We start from the raw sequence: 18921 nt of genomic DNA on the forward strand, positions 1-18921 counted from the left end.
TTTGAGTCCTGGCTGCTCCACTTCTGGTCTAGCTTCCTGCTGATGCATCAGGGAAGGCAATGAAGGATGGACCAAGTGTTTGGCCCTGGCACCCACGTGGGAGACCTGGAGGAAGCTCCTGGTTCCTGGCTCCTGGCTTCAGCCTGGCCCAGTTCTGACTGTTGTGGCCTTTTGTGGGAATAAACTAGCAAATGGAGGACCTGTCCCTCTGTGTCTCTCCTTCTCTCTCTGTAACTCTGCCTTTCAAATAAATAAAGTGAAAATAAGGAAGTAGCAGAGCAGCTGGGTGTTGAACCCATGCTCTGATACTGGATGCTGGTGTCTCAGGTAGCCACTTAATCTGCTGTGCCACAACACCAGCCCTTTCAGTCAGTTTTAAATATCACTTAAGTTCATAACGACATTTTAAAAATAAACTTTATTGTATTTATTTGAAAGGCAGAGTGACAGAAACAAAGGGGGAGAGAGAGAGAGAGAGAGAGCTCTTTCATCCACTGTTTCACTCCCCAAATGGCCACAACAACTAAGGCTGGGCCAGGCTGAAGGCAGGGGCCAGAGGCTTCTTCTCAGTCTCTCCACATGGCTGCAGGGGCCCAAGCGCTTGGACCATCCTCTGCTGCTTTCCTAGGCCATAGCAGGGATCTGGAATGGAAGTGGAGCAGCCAGCATTTGAACTGGCATCCAAATGAGATGCTGTCAAAACACAGACTGATGCTTTAAATAATAATAATAATAAATTTTCTGATAGTTTTGGAGGCTGGAGTTCCATGATCACAGTGCCAACATGTTTGATTTCTGCTGGGGCCTGGTACCTTAATCCATAAATGACTGCCTTTTCCAGTGTCCTTTACTCTGGTGCATGTGAATCCTTGCCTCTTCTTACAAAGAAGTAAATCAGATTAGCCCCTACCCTGGTGACTCCATTTAACCTTAGTTATCTCTTAAATCATCCTGTCTCCAAATACAGCCATACTGGGGTATAGGGCTTCAACATATTAATTTGAGATTGTTGGGAGGAGAGGGCACAATTTAGCCCATAACAAGTCGTTTTTAATTTTTGGCTATTAGGAATAAAATTTCTGTGAACATTGTATTGAAGTCTTGATGTGCACATACATTTTCATCTTTCTTGAATAACTAGAAGTGGAATTGTTAGATTGTATGGTTAAGTATACTTTGAAAGAAACTGACAAATTGTTTTCTGAAGTTGTTGTACCACTGTTCACTTTCCTGTGGCATTATTTGATAGTTCTAGTTGTTCCATATCTTCTCCCGTGCTTGGCATTGTTAATAAGTATGTAGGCTTATGGCTTTGTTGTTTTAGTTTGCATATCCCTCATGACTACTGATGTTGAGCGTGCTTATTGGTCACTATTCTATGCTTTTTGGTGAAGTGTCCATTGAGATCTGTTGCCCATATTTTTATTGGGATGTTTGTTGTCTAGTTCCTAAGTTGTAGGAATTTTTTTTTTTTTTTTTTGACAGACAGAGTGGACAGTGAGAGAGAGAGACAGAGAGAAAGGTCTTCCTTTTCCGTTGGTTCACCCTCCAATGGCCGCCGCGGCCAATGTGCTGCGGCTGGTGCATCGCGCTGATCCGAAGGCAGGAGCCAGGTGCTTCTCCTGGTCTCCCATGTGGGTGCAGGACCCAAGGACTTGGGTCATCCTCCACTACACTCCCGGGCCATAGCAGAGAGCTGGCCTGGAAGAGGGGCAACCGGGACAGAATCAGGCGCCCCGACCGGGACTAGAACCCGGTGTGCCGGCACCGCAAGGTGGAGGATTAGCCTATTGAGCCACGGCGCCGGCCAGTTGTAGGAATTTTTTAAAAATACAATGAATGTTTATTTGTCAAGTATTTGTATTTTGTATATTTTCTTCCAGTCATTGGTTCACCTTTTTATTTTTAGTCTTTCTAAGAGAAGTTTTAAATTTGGTAAAGTCAAATTTATCCATTATTTTATATTTATCAATTTTTTAAAGATTTATTTATTTGAAAGGCAGAGTTACAGAGAGGCAGAGAGAGAGACAGAGAGAGACAGAGAGAGAGGTCCTCCATCCAGTGGTTCACTCCCCAGATGGCTGCAATGACCAGAACTGCACTGAACTGAAGCCAGGAGCCAGGAGTTTCCTCTGGGTCTCCTACATGGGTGCAGGGGCCCAAGGACCTGGACCATCCTCCATTGGTTTTCTAGGTCATAGCAGAGTTGGATGGGAAATGGAGCAGCCGGGACTCAAACCAGTGCCTGCATGGGATGCTGGCACTACAAGCAGCAGCTTCACCCGCTACCCACAGAGTGAGCCTAATTTATTTTATACTTTGTACTTGTATGTCCTGTCTCATAAATCTTTGAATACAAAGATACATAGACTTTATTTTAGGAATTTTATACTTTTAGATTTTATATCTAGATTGTTATACATTTTGAATTAATATTTGTGTGTATATAAGGATCAAAGTTTACTTTTTCTCATGTGGATATCAAGTTGTCTGGTAAAATTTGTTTAAAAAATCATCCTCCTACCAGTAAATTATCTAATAACCTTTGGCAAAAATAAAATGATTATATACAAGAGGTCTTCAGAAGTCATGGAAAGGGTGTGCTTTTAATTCTGCGTTTCCGTGAACCTTTGGAAACCTCTTACATATGTAGGTCTACTTCTGCATTCTCTTCTATTCTGTGGATGTATTATATGTCTATACTTAGCCAGTACCAATATCTTGATTAATATATCTTTATAGCAAGTCTTGAAATGAATTAATATTGTTATGGGGGTGATCCCTGGGTGAGCTTGGTCCATATTCTTCTCTCTGTTCCAAGAAGGAATTCAAGGAAGAGATATAAACAAAAGAGAGAAGAAGTACTGCTTTTATACTGTCAGCAGGAATAGAGGTATGGAGATGGTAGGAGATTCCTAAAGCAGTGGTTATCTGTTGAGTTATTTTAGAGACAAGGGAGGAGCTGTTATCATATCAAAAGGACTTCTGGAGCCCAACACATGGGATTTTTTCTTTTAGTAGGACTTTGGATACTTCTTGTGTTTTTTCTGTTCAAGTTGTAAAAAAAAGGATGTCTTCTATCTGGCAAACCAGAAGCACATTTTCGAAAGTGGGGCTTACCATCAACTTTTGTGATTACACAGCTCTTTGGGGATGGGGCTCCATGTGGAAATTTAGAAAAGAGTAAGTGGTTCCCATATTCATTGGAAAATTGGTATTGTTACCTGCGACATACAAGATCAGCTGGGGCTCCAGGAGTGTGATCTTTAAATGGGTTGTGGAAGCCCCCTGAGTTCTCAGCCTGGTCAGTCTTCAAATAAGGACATGAGGGACCTGGGAGACCTTCTCTCCTTTCAGAGCTGAGGGTAATTCCTTTTTCATAGCCCTTTTCCTTGAGGGTAGGTTCCATGCAAGCTTTTCAGGTGGGAACATTCCTTGCAAATATTCCAGTTTCCCACACCCAGAACATTCTCTCATGAGCCTTTCAGACACGGTAGGACACATCTGATTTGGAGTGGTACATAGAAAGGAGTTGGGCAATTAGTGCTTTGGAAAGGGGATTTGGATAGAGTAGGCCTGGCTATCTATACTGCAAACTATGAGTTGGCTGGGGCTGCTGCATGAGCTGGGCAAAGCTGTTGCAGCTACACCACAATAGTACTATCAAATCTCAACTCCTCTTTGCTAGCTACCTACTTGCTCCTGTCAGCATTAGTCCTCTAAATATGTTCTTCCTCAATATGCTTGGCTATTACTGATTCTCTGTATTTCAATATAAATTTAGAATGAGCCTACCATTTTCTTCCTCCCAGTCTCCCATGCGGTCCCCTTGGGCAGGGACCCAAGCACTTGGGCCATCCTCCACTGCCCTCCCGGGCCACAGCAGAGAACTAGACTGGAAGAGGAGTAACCGGGACTAGAACCCGGCACCCATATGGGATGCTGGTGCAGCAGGCGGAGGATTAACCAAATGAGCCCCGAGCCTACCATTTTCTACAGAAAAAAACTACTTGTGGTTTGATTAGCATTGTTTTGAATGTAAAGAACCATATGGAGAAAGTTGAGATTTTAACAGTCTTGAGTCTTCCAATCTTGTCAACAGGGTACATCCACCCATTTCTTTATATCAGTTAGTCTTATTTCTTTTTTAAAAAATGTGTTTATTTATTTGAAAGGCAAAGTTAGACACAGAGGAAGAGACAGAGAAGGAAGGAAGGAGAGATGGAGAGAGGGGGAAAGAGAGAGGGAGGGAGGAAGGGAGGGAGAGAGAGAGAGAATCGCCCATCTGCTGGTTCACTACTCAAATGGCCACAACACTCAGAGCTGGGCCAGTCTAAAACCAGGAGCCAGAAACTTCTTCCAGGTCTCCAACATGGGTACAGGGGCCCAAGGACTTGAGCCATCTTCCACCGCTTTCACAGGCACACTTCCGGGAGCTGGATTGGAAGTAAAGCAGCTGGGACCCTCAACTGGCACCCTTATGGGATGCCAGCATTGCAGGTGGCAGCTTTACCCACTACATCACAAAACCAACTCCTTTGTCTTTTATTTTTTCAACAATCTTTATACATTTCAGTTTATGAAATTAATATATATTATATATAATATGTATGTGTGTTTGAGTTTATATTATTAAATTTATCTCATCTATCACATGAGCTTTTAAAATACCATTGTAAACTATATTAAATTTTACATTATGTTTCTGGTAGCCTATATGTAGAAATAGAATGAAATTTTCTGAGTTTTTATTCTGTTTCATTGCTTAAATTCAATATTTTACTTCTAGCAGACTTTGCAAGGATTTTCTATGTATACAATCATGTTCTGTGCATATGAAGATAGTTTTCCTTCTTCTTTTCCAGTTGAATGGCTTTTAATTCTACCCAGTACTTCAAGTATGAATATTGAATAAAATTGGTGAGAGTCGATGTGTTTCTTTCATTTATAGTCACAGGAAATAATATTCAGTATTTCAACTGAGTATGATGTTAGCTGCAGATTTTTTTGTAGAGACATTTTTTCAGGTTAAAATATTCCCTTCTCCTTCTTCTCTGCAACTCTGACTTTCCAAATAAATCTTAAAAAAAAAAAAAAACTAAACAGAGGGGCAGGCATTGTGGTGCAGTGGGTCAAGCTGCTGCTTGGGATGCCAACATCACATATGGGCACCAGTTCAAGTTCCAGCTGCTCAGCTTCCTATCCAGCTCCCTGCTAATGCACCTGGGAAGGCAGAGGAAATTAGCCCATGTGCTTGGCTCTTGCCACCCACATGAGAAACCTGGATGGAGTTTCTTGCTTCAGCATGGCCCAGGGCTGGCTGTTGTACCCATCTGGGGAGTGAATCAGCAAAGATCTCAGTCTGTCTTTCCCTCTCTCTGTGCCACTCTACCTTTCAAATAAATCTTTTAAATAAGTGTTACTGTAAAAAAAAAAAAAAAAAAGAGTGTGGTGGGAGCAGTGCTGTGGTGCAGCAGGTTGAAGCCTGCAGTGCCAGTATCCCATATGGTCGCCCATTCAAGTTTCGGCTGCACTATTTCTGATCCGGCTACCTGCTGATAGCCTGGGAAAGCAGTAGAAGATGGCCCAAGTCCTTGTGTCCCTGTACCACAAGAAACTCCTGGCTCCTGGCTTCAGATCCACTCAGCTCCAACTGTTGAGGCCATCTGGGGAGTGAACAAGTGGATGGAAGACTCTTTCCATCTCTACCTCTCTTTGTAACTCTTTCCAATAAATACAATAAATCTCTTTAAAAAATCCCCTTCTCATTCAAGATTTTCTTGGGACTTTTATCATGAATGGAGATAGAATTTTATCAAATACTTTTTCTGTTTCTATTGTGCTGATAATTTTCTTTTAGTCTATCAACTTGGATAATACATTGATATTTAAAATGTACCCCTCAGATAAACCCTAGTGGGTCACGATATAAGAATATTGTCTTTTAAAGAAATAATTATTAGACTGCTAATATTTTGTTGAAAAATTTTAAAGATTTATTTGAAAATTAGAGTTACACAGAAAAAGGGAGAGAGAAAGAGAGAGAGAGAGAGAGATCTACTGGTTCACAACGGAGCCAGGAGCTTCTTCCAGGTCTTCCATGTGGGTTCCAGGGCCCAAGGTTCTTCCAGGTCTCCAACATGGGTACAGGGGCCCAAGGACTTGAGCCATCTTCCACCGCTTTCACAGGCACACTATCCGGGAGCTGGATTGGAAGTAAAGCAGCTAGGACCCTCAACTGGCACCCTTATGGGATGCCAGCATTGCAGGTGGCAGATTGCACCTGCAAGTTTGGCTTACACTGTTTTTCCCAGGCCATTAGCAGGGAGCTGGATCAGAAGTGGAGCAGCCAGGACTCAAACTAGTGCCTATATGGATGTCACCATTGAAGACGGCAGCTTAATCCATTATGCCACAATACCTGCCCCTTGTTGAAGATTTTTACATTTGTATTTACGACTGTCTTTTGAGATCATCGGTGTGTGTTTTTGTAAAGATTTATTTTTTATTTGAAAGAGTCACCTTTGATAGGGAGGACAGATAGACCATTTGCTGGTTCACTCCTGTGATGGCTGCAACAGCCATCACTGGGCCAACCAGAAGCTTGGAGCCAGGAGCTTTATCTGGATCTCTCATGTAGATGGCAGGGGCCCAAACACCTAGGTCATATATCCATCTTCCTCTGTTCTTCCCAGGCCATTAGAAGGGAGATAGATCTGAAGTAGAGCAGCCGGAAGATGAACCAGCACCCATATGGGAAGCTGGCATTACAGGTGGTGGCTTTCCCCACTACACCCTGACTCCAGCCCCTTCTTTATTTTTTTATTGTATTTTTAAATTGCTTGTTTTCATCTATTTGTAAGAGAGAGAGAGAGAGACCCTCCAAATGCCCACAACATCCAGGCTCTGGGCAAGCTGAATCCAGGAGCTTGGAACTCCCAGATAGAGTTTAATAGACCTATAATTTAATAGACTTATACCAACAAAGAAATTAATTAGCAATTTTAAGACTTCTCATGAAGAAAAGACCAGGTCAAGATGGATTTACTGGTTAATTCTACTGAACATTAAAGAAGAATTAAACTAATCTCAAACCAAAATTTCATTACCTAAAGAACGGGGCCAGCAGAGTGGTGTAGCCTGTAAAGCCACCTCCTGGGACATCAGCTTTGCATGTGAGCACTAATTCACATCCCAGCTGCTCGACTTCTGATCCAGCTCCCTGCTAATGGCCTTGGGAGACCTGGATGAAGCTCCTTGCTCCTGGCTTCAACCTTGCCCAGTGCTGGCTGTTATACCCCTTTGGGGAGTGAACCAGTGAATAGTAGATCTCTCCCTCTCTTTGTAACTCTTTTAAAATAGATGAATATATCTTTTTTAAAAAAAAGTCTAAAATAAATAAATAGTCTAAATTTTTTTTTTAATTTTAAAAAACCCCCCCAAAATAAAAAATTCCTTTTGGATCATTTTAGTGTTTTTTTTTTTTTTTTTTTTTTTTTTTTTTTTTTTTTTTACAGGCAGAGTGGATAGTGAGAGAGAGAGAGAGAGAGAGAGAGAAAGGTCTTCCTTTTGCCGTTGGTTCACCCTCCAATGGCTGCTGTGGCCAGCGCACTGCGGCCGGCGCACCGCGCTGATCCGATGGCAGGAGCCAGTTGCTTATCCTGGTCTCCCATGGGGTGCAGGACCCAAGGACTTGGGCCATTCTCCACTGCACTCCCTGGCCACAGCAGAGAGCTGGCCTGGAAGAGGGGCAACTGGGACAGAATCCGGCGCCCCGACCGGGACTAGAACCCGGTGTGCCGGCACCGCAAGGTGGAGGATTAGCCTAGTGAGCTGTGGCACCGGCCCTTTTTAGTATTTTTTACCACTCATTTTTATTTTTCTCTTTAAATCCTTGGACATACTGAGTATATTTATAATAATTATTTTAATCTCTGTTTCCTAATTCCATCATGTCTGCCATGTCTGATTCTAAATCTATTGACTTTTTTCTCAATTATAAGCCTTTTTTTTTTTTTTTTTTTTAATTTTTGACAGGCAGAGTGGACAGTGAGAGAGAGAGAGAGAGAGAGAAAGGTCTTCCTTTGCCGTTGGTTCACCCTCCAATGGCCGCCGCTGCAGCCGGCGCACCGCGCTGATCCGATGGCAGGAACCAGGAGCCAGGTGCTTTTCCTGGTCTCCCATGGGGTGCAGGGCCCAAGCACCTGGGCCATCCTCCACTGCACTCCCTGGCCATAGCAGAGAGCTGGCCTGGAAGAGGGGCAACCGGGACAGAATCCGGCGCCCTGACCTGGACTAGAACCCGGTGTGCCGGCACCGCAAGGTGGAGGATTAGCCTAGTGAGCTGTGGCACCGGCCCTTTTTAGTATTTTTTACCACTCATTTTTATTTTTCTCTTTAAATCCTTGGACATACTGAGTATATTTATAATAATTATTTTAATCTCTGTTTCCTAATTCCATCATGTCTGCCATGTCTGATTCTAAATCTATTGACTTTTTTCTCAATTATAAGCCTTATATTTATTTTTTTAAAGATTTATTTATTTGAAAGACATAATTACAGAGAGAGGTAGAGACAGAAAGAGAGACAGAGAGAGAGGTCTTCTATCCACTGGTTCACTCCCCAGATGGCCACAATGGCTGGAGCTGCACTGATCTGAAGCCAGGAGCTTCTTCCACGCAGGTCTCCAACGTGGCACAGGGGCCCAAGGACTTAGGCCACCTTCTACTGCTTTCCCAGACCATAGCAGAGAGCTGGATCAGAAGTGGAGCAGCCTGAACTAGAACTGGTGCCCATATGGGATGCCAGTACTGCAGGCCAGGACTTTAACCCGCTACACCACAGTGCTGGCCCCGAGTCTGATATTTCTATATTTGAGCCCATCTTAATTTCAGGTGGGATTTTAGATGTTGTTAGTTTTACGTCATTCAGTGCTAGATTATTATTATTATTATTATTATTGATAGGCAGAGTGGACAGTGAGAGAGAGAGAGAGAAAGGTCTTCCTTTTCCGTTGGTTCACCCTCCAATGGCTGCTGTGGCTGGTGTGATGTGGCCGGCACACCTCGCTGATCCGAAGCCAGGAGCCAGGTGCTTCTCCTGGTCTCCCATGCGGGTGCAGGGCCCAAGCACCTGGGCCATCCTCCACTGCACTCCCGGGCCACAGCAGAGAGCTGGCCTGGAAGAGGGGCAACCGGGACAGAATCGGGCACCCTGACCAGGACTAGAACCCGGGGTGCCAGCACCGCAGCAGAGGATTAGCCTAGTGAGCCGCGGCGCTGGCCAAGTGCTAGATTTTAAAATATTAGGTTTTATCTTGAACAAACTGTTAAGTTGCTTACAGGCCATTTAATACTTTGGAGGAATGTTTTACAACTCTGGGATTGTTTTTTAGTTCTCTTTTCTAGGGCCAATGCATCCCAGCTTGTGAAGTGTGATGTTTCCTATGTCTCTTTTGAATGCCCTGTGTATTCAGTGCAGTGTCAAAGTGTCCTTATTGTGGCTGAAGGGATTTTCAGTAGTTCCTGGGCCTGTATGAAATGTGGGAATTGTTTGGCTTACAGGTTTTGTTGTTTTGTTTTGTTTGTTTAGTTTTTGATAATTGTTCTTTCTTAGAAAGTTGTTTTGGTTGGCCTCAGAGTTTCACCTATATGTGTGCAGATTTCTGTTACTCTTTCTCTGCATAGCTTCCACCTCTCTTCAATTTTTGCTCCACAAATTCTATCCACTTCACCTTCCCCAAATTCTGCTCTGCTCTTTTTCTTTTTTAAGATTTATTTATTTTATTTAAAGGCAGAGTTACAGAGAGGCAGAGGCATAGAGGAGAGAGAAAGAGAGAGGGAGAGAGGAAGGGAGAGAGAGAGGGAGAGAGAGAGAGAAAGTCTCCCATTTTCTGGTTCATTTCTCAAATAGCTGCAATGGCCAGAGCTGGGCGGATCTGAAGCCAGGAGCCAGGAGCTTCTTCCGGGTCTCCCACGTGGGTATAGGAGCCCGAGCACTTGGGCCATCTTCTACTGCTGTCCCAGGCCATAGCAGAGAGCTGGATCAGAAGTGGAGCAGCCAGAACTTTAACCAGGGCCCATATGGGAGGCTGGCACTGCAGATGGTGCCTTTACCCATTACACCTCAGTGTCGGGCCCTGCTCTTTTCTTTTAAACTTAGTGAGATCTTTGGGTTGATTTTGGTTTATTGTCCCTTCTTCATGATCTAGAATTTGTGTCTAGGCAAGATGCTGTGGCAGCCAGGAGTTCTCTTGCTGGTTTTCCTTCACTCAGGTATCATAGTTCTGTACCATCTGCTACCCACCATTTGAAAACAGACTTTCCCTTCTATTTTTTGTCCATTTTTAGTTATTTATAGAAACAAGGTAATTTATTTGATTTCAGAAACCTTTAACTTCCTTTTATCTAGATAATAGCTGTTTTGAAGCTCTCTCTGTTCATGCCGTCATTTGTCATTTTTTTATACCTGTTTACTGTTGGCTGATTTTTATTCTAGTTGTAGATGCTGTTTCCTATTCCTTTGCATGCCTGGTGTTTTAAAAATTGAGTAGTAGACATTGTGAATCATTTTTTGTTGAATGCTAGTTTTTCTGTCTTCCTTTACAGAGTGTTAGACAAGTTATTTACAAATCAATTAATATTTTCAGATAATTTTGAAGGTTTGATAGAGCATGTAAAGTAGCCTTTTTGGTAGGCATAGTTTAGATGTAATCCTTCTGGGGTCTCTGTTGAAGGCCCATCCCAAGGTTGGCCTTACTCACTCTGCAGAGCAGATTCAAACTCTCATCATCCCCAACTCTGTGAGCTACAGGATTGTTTATCTTGTAACTCCCTGATTGCTTGTTTTCCAATTTTCTGGAGCTTGACACTATACATTTATGGCATCAGACTCAAGAAAATTGCTGGCAAATTTCTGGAGGTCTTTGTGTAGGTCCTTCGCTTCTGAAACTCTACCACACAAATATCAGACACCTCTCTGTCTCCTCAACTCAGCAAAATGACTATGCTCTGACTGGAGTTTCCTTCCCTGAACCAATCTGGGAAGTGTCTCCATTTGGAAAGTTGGGATGGTCATAGGGTTTATCTCGTTTGTTTTCCTTCTTGCAAAGATCACAGGTGTGTGTTGTCAATGTCTGAAAGCAATTGTTTTCTTTTGATGCCTTTAAAATGGAGAGGGGGGATCATTAATTAACTGAAAAACTAAATTTATGCATATAACATTCCTAGGTTAATTAAACACACACATGTAATGGTGGTCATCAGTCCCAAGGATCAATTGCTGCAGATATCCATAATTTCAGGGATTGAGGGAGGATGCAGGGTAATGAGCATCCTCAGATGCTGTTGAGCAAGTCCTACCAAAAAAAAAATAGTTTTGGGGGTAAGTGTTTGGCACAGTGGTTAAGATGCCACTTGGGACACCCACATCTCCTACTGGAATGCATGGATTCAAGTCCTAGCTGTGCTCCCAATTCCAGCTTCCTGCAAACGTTCATTTTGGGAGGCAGTAGGTGATGGCTCAAGTAGAGTCCCTCTCTCCCTCTCCATCTTTCAAATAAGTTAAATTTTAGAATTTTTAATACAAATTTTGACTTGAAATCTTAGATTTTTGAAAATAATTATAAAAATAACAATGAAAACAGTTAATTTTTTTAACTATTTATTTCATTTGAAATGCAGAACAACAGAGAAATAGAGAGAGATCTTCCATTTGTTGGTTTACTCCCCAAATGGCCACAATAACCTGGGCTGGGCCAAACTGAAGCTAAAAGCCTGGATCTCCATCCAGGTCTCCAACGTGGGTAGCAGGGACCCAAGTACTTCAATAATCTGCTGCTTTCCCAGGCATATTAACAGGGAGCTGGATCAGAAGTGGAGCAGCTGGGACTGGAAACTGCATTCCAATGTGGGATACCGACACTGCAGGCTCTGGCTTAACCTGCTGTGCCACAATAGCAGCCCCTAAAATTGTTTTGATTAAACATGTAATCCCTACACATTTTTATGGGGCACAGTACAATATTTCAACACATGCATATGATGTAAACTGATTAACATTTCATTTTCTTTGTGTTTGGAACCTACCAACACCTCTCTTCCAGTTCTTTATACAGTATATAATACATTTCTGTGAATTATTAGTTGCCCCACTGTGCTGTAGTGCTCTAAAATTTATCACTTCTAACTATGGTCTGGTCTTATACATATGAATATCTCATTTTCCTAACTCCATTTATTGAAGAGACTGTACTTTGTTCAGTACATGTTTTTGGCAAGTTGGTCAAGAATTAGTTGACTTTAGATGCATGGGTTAATTTCTGGGACCTCTATTCTTTTGGTCCATATGTCTGTTTTTATTCTTTTTGATTCAATCATCTTTATTAACCTTACAATGTTACATTTATACATAATATCTAATTTTTTTCAAAGGGCTCTACCTTTAAGTACATCAAGTTATTAGTAAAAAGCCAAGTAAGATGGCTACATCTCAACCCAGCATTTTAATATCCTCTGGACAAGAGAAGCTAGAAGGTCAATCACTTTACATACATGTAAGAATAGTGTTCCAAAATAACTAGGAAGCTGCTACATTTTTTAAGCAGGGAAAGAAAAAACTTTGATTTTGGTCTTGTTTTATATTCCAGCAATTTATACTTCAATTATAAAAAATTTATACTTCAATTATAAAAAATGCTCTGCTTTTTTAAATTTCTGAACTTCAATACAAATTAAAATAAAATAGTATTGGAGTCTTTTGGGATAGCAATCAGCTACATTCATCAGTGTAGCTGAGCCTCCTTATCGATAACCAGGTCCAGGTTGGACATAGCTCTGACCAAAGGGAGGACGAGAACGTACATAAGGGTTGGGCCCACTTGTAGGAGGGGCAGCGGTACCTCCAGGGGGTGAAGTAAAGCCTGGTCTTGGTTGATAGGCCCCAGGTTGGCTTGGAGCCATTCCAGGTTGACAGGCAGGAGCCACAGTGTAATTGGTAGGCTGAGACCCTGGGGTAGTGTACGTTTGTGGAGGATAACTGCTCGCCTGGTACTGCTGTGGCGGTTGAGCAGGCAGTTGTTGGTTGAGGCTGACCAGAAAAGGCAGGAGCTGGCGCCTGGGAAGTTGGTTGTTGGCCATATCCCCGGAACTGCTGAGGCTGCTGGGGTCCAGTCTGCTGACTATAACTGGCTGAATACTGCACACCATACTGCTGAGGTGGCTGAGGTGGGGCCTGCGGCTGCTGCGCACCATAACCAGCCTGGTGCTGGTGCTGTTGGTACAGCTGGCCTTCGGTCTGACCTGCTTGTGTCTGAGCTCCCGTGTGCGGTGGCTGCTGCGGCTGAACTGGTGGGTGAGCTGCTGAGGAGAGGAAGCAATGCTGTCAGGAGTGCCTGATGGATCTTTCGCAGGAGCACTTGGTGGTCCTGAAACCTGATCATCTGTTAAGCCAAATGCTGACATAACATTTTTATTGATTTCATCTTGGTTTTTCAAAGGGTCAAAAGCTGACATGCTTGCTGCCCTACCCTGAGTAGACTGTTTCCCAGCAGTAGGTTTCTTCCCTACCATCCACAGTACCATTTTCAGGAATACTGGTGGAAGGTCCTGGCTCTCCAGGTGGCTCCAAGCTGTCCAATAAGCAATTCACTTTATTTCGAAGCTCGATCAGTTCTCGAAGGAGGTATTTCACCTGACTTGATTCAAGGGGTCTGGTTTGATCGTTAACAAACAATGTCAGCTTCAGTATCCCACTACACTGAATTGCAAAGGAAAGGTCAGAACTATCAAAAATTGTTATAAGATCTCCATCTTCATCTTTATACTTTATTGTAACTTCATCATTACTCAGAAGTTTTCCTCGGAAAACTCATTGCATCATTAGCACTAATTCATCATAAGTAATATCTTCATTTTGAATGGGAATTCGTCGAATATCCTCCCCGTGTTGAGCTTTGATGATTAGCTTTCCACTCAGGTCCAACTGTCCATTCATGGTGGATTCCAGGATGTTCTATATATACTAGTCTGGAGAAAAACAGCTTGCCAAGGCCGTCGCCGCCTCTCGTGGGTCTGCGCTGACCCCGCCAGGGCGAGGGAAGGCTCATGGGAGAGGCTGCGGTCACGGCCCGGTCCATCGCCCTCTGTGGCCGCCGCACTTCGCTCGCAGGCTCGCGCGGGCCCTGGCCAATTGCACAGACCCCTGTTTTTATTCTAATTTGCTATTTTGGTTATAATGGCTCTTTAGTATGTCTGTATTTTATTGCCCCCAGATTTGTTCTTTTTGTTCAAGATTGTTTTGACTAGTGCAGGTATTTGGTGACATGGTTAAGATGTCATTTGGGATGCCCACTTCCCATATCAGAGTGCTTCAGTTGAAGTTCTGGCTCCACTCCTAATTCTAGCTTCCTGCTAATGAATAACCTTGGAGGCATCAGATAATAGCTTAAGTGGTTGGGTCCCTTCCATCCATTTGGGAAATCAGAATTGAGTTCTCAGCTCTTGGTTTTGGTGAGGCCCAGCCCTGAATGTTGCTGGCACTTGGGTATTGAACTAGTGAATGGAAGAGCTCTGATCGTCTCTGTCTGATTGTGTGTGTGTGTGCATGTGTGGGCACATATGCAATAACATATGTTATTTAAAATAAATAAAAATAACAAAAATGTTTAAGAAAATAATGCTTTGATTATTCAGAATCTTTTTTGCTTCTTTATGAATTTTAGGATTTTTTTCTAATTCTGAAAAGAATGTCATTAGCATTTTCACAGGAATTGTGTTGAATCTGTAAATTGCTTTGGATAGTAAGGACATTTCAATATTAATTCTTCCAATCCATGAACATGGGGGAATATTTCATTTTTTTCTTTTTAGTGTCTTCTTCAATTTCTTTCTTTAGTGTTTTATACTTTTGATTGTGGAAATCTTTTGCATCCATGCTTAAATTTATTCCAATATATTCTTTTATTCTTGTAGCTCTGAAGAATGGGATTGCTCTTATAATTTCTGTTAGTAAGTTCTTTATTGGTACATGAAAATGTTACTGATTTTTGTGTGTTGATTTTGTATCCTGCAACTATATTATAGTCTGCTGAGGCCCATAGTCCTAGGATTTTGTGAAATGTCTTGGCACTCACCTACCATTTCTTCTCCCAAGTGGAAAATTATTCTCTCTGAGTTGTGTTGCCTGAGAGTGGGGATAGGAATTGAGTGAGCAGTTCTGTGGCCTTCAGTGCCACAATAGTACCCAGAGCCCACAGCATGCCAAAACCAGAATGGCATGGGGTAGGGCCAAGGCTCAAGTTGCTATGGGCTGCCTCCTGCCAAAGTGGACTTAGGGTTTGGGGCCACTGCAGCCTACCATATATAATGCTGGTCAGGATATAAATCTAATCTACTAAGGCCTTGGGTATCCAACTTTGCACTGGGGCAGGTCCAGAGGTTCCTTTTGTAGGCACTGACCTATAGATGGCAACATGAAATCTTCCCAGGGTTGGGTTTTACCAGCCTGACATTGAAGTCTAAGACACGCTCCTGTGCTACTCCTCACTAGCTGGAGTCTTGCTCTTCACTGTCTGTCCAAGGTTGGGGGAGGGTTGCCACAAGGGTATAGGTCTTCATCTTATGCTGGGCTGGTATAGAGGCTCCTTCTGAGAGGGGATGGGTGGTAGAGGCAGTGCTTGGTTGCCCAGACTAATACTCAGTGTGATACCTGGATCTTGCCATCACCAGGCCCTGAGCAGTCTCGGAAGTACATGTCAGGCCTGCACAAAACTGTGGTACAGGCTTAAACCAGTCCCTCTCATCTGAGTGCAGGTCTCTAGCTGATGCTGGGCAGATCTAGAATCTTCCTTTGTAAGCACTGTCCTGGGGATACAGGCCTTTGAGCTTTAGGTCGTGCTGAGTCTCATTGCAGCAGGACTGGCACTGAGGTTCAAGGCAGTGTCCTGCGCTCACTTTCTGCTGAACTCACAGCAGGCAGAGTCTTGCTCTGCTGTCTGCTGGAAGTTGGGGGGAAGGGGTGGTTACTGTGGTCTCTTGTCCACCTGCTTAAAGAGGGTTCAGAGACTTAGTCTGTGTACTCCTTGGAGCTGATATAGGAGTGACACATGTAACTCTTTCTTCCTTCCTTCTTCAGTATGTCTTTGCTTATTATTATAACAAACTGTGGTCTCTAGCCCTTGTCTCTGTGAAAGTAGCTCGGTGTGTGAATAGTGTCTTCTTCAACTGCCATCTTGCACCACTTCTTCTCTCTCTCTCTCTCTCTCTCTCTCTCTCTCTCCTGAAACCAGTTTTCTAGTTATTTCCAGTGGGATGATACATTCTGTCCCAGTTACCCTGTCATGACCTGAAGCAGAAGTATGACGTATCTTTTAAAAAATGCTTTTTATTGTCAACTATTTATCTCTAATAATAAATGTCATATGGATTTATCTAAAAAATTTAAATTGAGAATGTCCTTCTATTAACTGTTAAGTTTAATCTGCTTGTATTTATTTATATTACTATCATATTTAGACTTATTATTACCCAGTCATTTAATGTTTTCTATTTACCGTGATATTATGCTTCTTTCTATTCTGTCCTATGTGCTTTTGTTCTTTATACACTTTCTACTCCAATGCTCACTGACTTTGAAGTTCTTATTCCTTATTATTTTAGAAGTTAAAATTTTAATAAACATATTTGTAGCAAAATTCTATCACTGATACCTCCAACACTCTTTCTAAATAATACAGGGACCAAGACTATTTGAATAACGAGCACAGCACTCTGTTGTATACTGTTTTAGTTCTACCTTGTTTTTTTATGTCACCCACAAATGCATCCTAATGTGTTCCAGTCAGTGCTGATCTGTATCTATCCATATGTTTATACAGTCTTTGCTCGTCATTGCTTCCTGCATTCTGTTTCTTCCCTCTAATTCAGTTTCCTTTCCTCAAATTACTTCCTTTTAGCAAAGATCTGTGAATTAATATTCTCAATCTCTCTCTGAAAATCAGTTTATTTAACCTCTGAAAATGAGTTTACTTATGGTTTTGCTGAGTAAAGAACTCTAGGTTAGAAGTTAATTTTTTGTTGGTACCATTGCAGTATTTTTTTTTTGTCATTTTTTTGGTTGAAAGTCTGTTTTCATTATAGTTATTTATAAATCTGTCTTTTGTCATTTGTTCACTTTACAATCCATTCTTCCCCCTTTGTTTTCAGTTTCACTATTTTAATCTAGGTATTGACTTGCTTTTCTGGTTTTGGTTTTATGCTCCTTTTCATAGCTGTCATGCTTTTTATCAGTTATAAAAATTTTTCAGATATTATTTATTTAACTACTGCTGCTTCCAAATTCATTCTATCTCCCTCAACTCTTATACTTTTGGAATCTTCTCCTTCTGGTTCCCATGTTTTATTAATCATTTTCTCATAGTTTCTATGTGTTATTATTAGTCTTCCTTTTTAAAAAAGATTTTATTTATTTATTTGAGAGGTAGAGTTACAGAAAGAGAGAGGGAGTGGCAGAGAGAAAGGTTTTCCATCCACTAGTTCACCCCCCAAATGGCTGCAGGCCCATCCAAAGCCCAGAGCCAGGAGCTTCTTCTGGGTCTCCCACACGGGTGCAGGGGCCCAAATATTTGAGCCATCCTTCAGTGCTTTCCCAGGCTATAGCAGAGAGCTGCATCAGAAGAGGAGCAGCCAGGACATGAATGGGCACCAGCGCCACAGGTAGAGGCTTAGCCTATTAGGCCACAGCGCCAGCCCTATGATTAATCTTCTAGTTTATTCTTCCTCTGTTTAGTTTTATTAGTATATTCTTTGATATGTTGTGTTTTTAATTCCAATGACTACTTTTCTTTCCAGAAGTTATATTCAATTCTTTTTTAAATCAATGTGGTTTTATTTATGTGTGTGTGTGTGTGTGTGTGGATCTTATCCTTTTTGTCTTGAAATTGCTTCTACGTTAATCTGTTTTTCTTTGCTATAATAAAATACTTAAGACTTCATATATTTTTTGACAGGCAGAGTTAGACAGTGAGAGAGAGAGACAGAGAGAAAGGTCTTCCTTCTGTTGGTTCACCCCCTAAATGGCTGCTACGGCTGGTGCACTGCGCCGATCTGAACCAGGAGCCAGGTACTTCCTCCTGGTTTCCCCTGCGGGTGCAGGGCCCAAGCACTCGGGCCATTCTCCACTGCCCTCCTGGGCCACAGCAGAGAGTTGGACTGGAAGAGGAACAACCGGGACAGAATCCGGTGCCCCAACCAGGACTAGAAGCTGGTGTGCCAGTGCCACAGGCTGAGGATTAGCCTGTTAAGCCATGGTGCCGGCCTAGAGTAATCATTTCAAAACACAAACATCATCAAATCACCTCCCTATTTAAAATCTTTTAGTGGGTTTTCATGGAAAACCCAACAAAATAAAGATCAAAATTTTAACATGCATTACTAGGCTTTGTCCTGTATGTTTTCTGTATCTTTGCAACTGTATCTCATATCATTTTTTTCTTCACATTCTAGGCTCCAGACACACTAGCCTTCTCTCAGTGATTAAAGCATGTCGTTCTTCTTGTTGCCACAGTGCCTTTGTGTATAGTATTCTTCCCACTTGAAAAGCTCCCTCCTCAGCACAGTTCATCTCTACTTACTGTTCACTTCTTGGCTCAAGTATGCTTTACTCAAGAAAGTCTTTCCTGACTTCCTGGACTCTCTCAGTCTAGGTCAATTTCCTTTTTATATACTCTTCCTCCAAAAATATTTTCTTAATATTTGTTTATGTTCATCTGCTTCTTGATTTGATTGATGCATGACTTCCCCAGTAGTCTGGAGATTTCATGAGATCAGAGACCATTTTGCTTACCATTAAATATATGTTGAGGCACAGAGACTAGAACATAGAATATATGCAAGAAATATTGGACAGGTGGGTAGATGGATG

The 18921-nt window shown here is 42.2% G+C and overlaps 1 protein-coding gene and 1 pseudogene across 13 annotated transcripts in view; one reads left to right on the forward strand and one right to left on the reverse strand.

Annotated features, from left to right (window-relative positions):
• Nucleotides 1–18921, forward strand: part of TSGA10 (testis specific 10) — a 134318-nt gene that overhangs the window by 90536 nt on the left and 24861 nt on the right. For 11 of the 13 annotated variants that reach the window (XM_070068753.1, XM_070068752.1, XM_070068751.1 and 8 more), the window contains one exon: nucleotides 2195–2296. The exons of the other annotated variants lie outside the window; for them this stretch is intronic. In XM_070068753.1, coding sequence (XP_069924854.1) covers nucleotides 2195–2296 — 102 coding nt within the window. The remainder of the gene's footprint in view (nucleotides 1–2194; nucleotides 2297–18921) is intronic. 13 annotated transcript variants of the gene reach the window in all.
• LOC138848807 (protein TFG pseudogene) lies at nucleotides 12690–14005 on the reverse strand (annotated as a pseudogene).

Source organism: Oryctolagus cuniculus, chromosome 2, assembly GCF_964237555.1.
Source record: "Oryctolagus cuniculus chromosome 2, mOryCun1.1, whole genome shotgun sequence".
NCBI lineage: Eukaryota > Metazoa > Chordata > Mammalia > Lagomorpha > Leporidae > Oryctolagus > Oryctolagus cuniculus.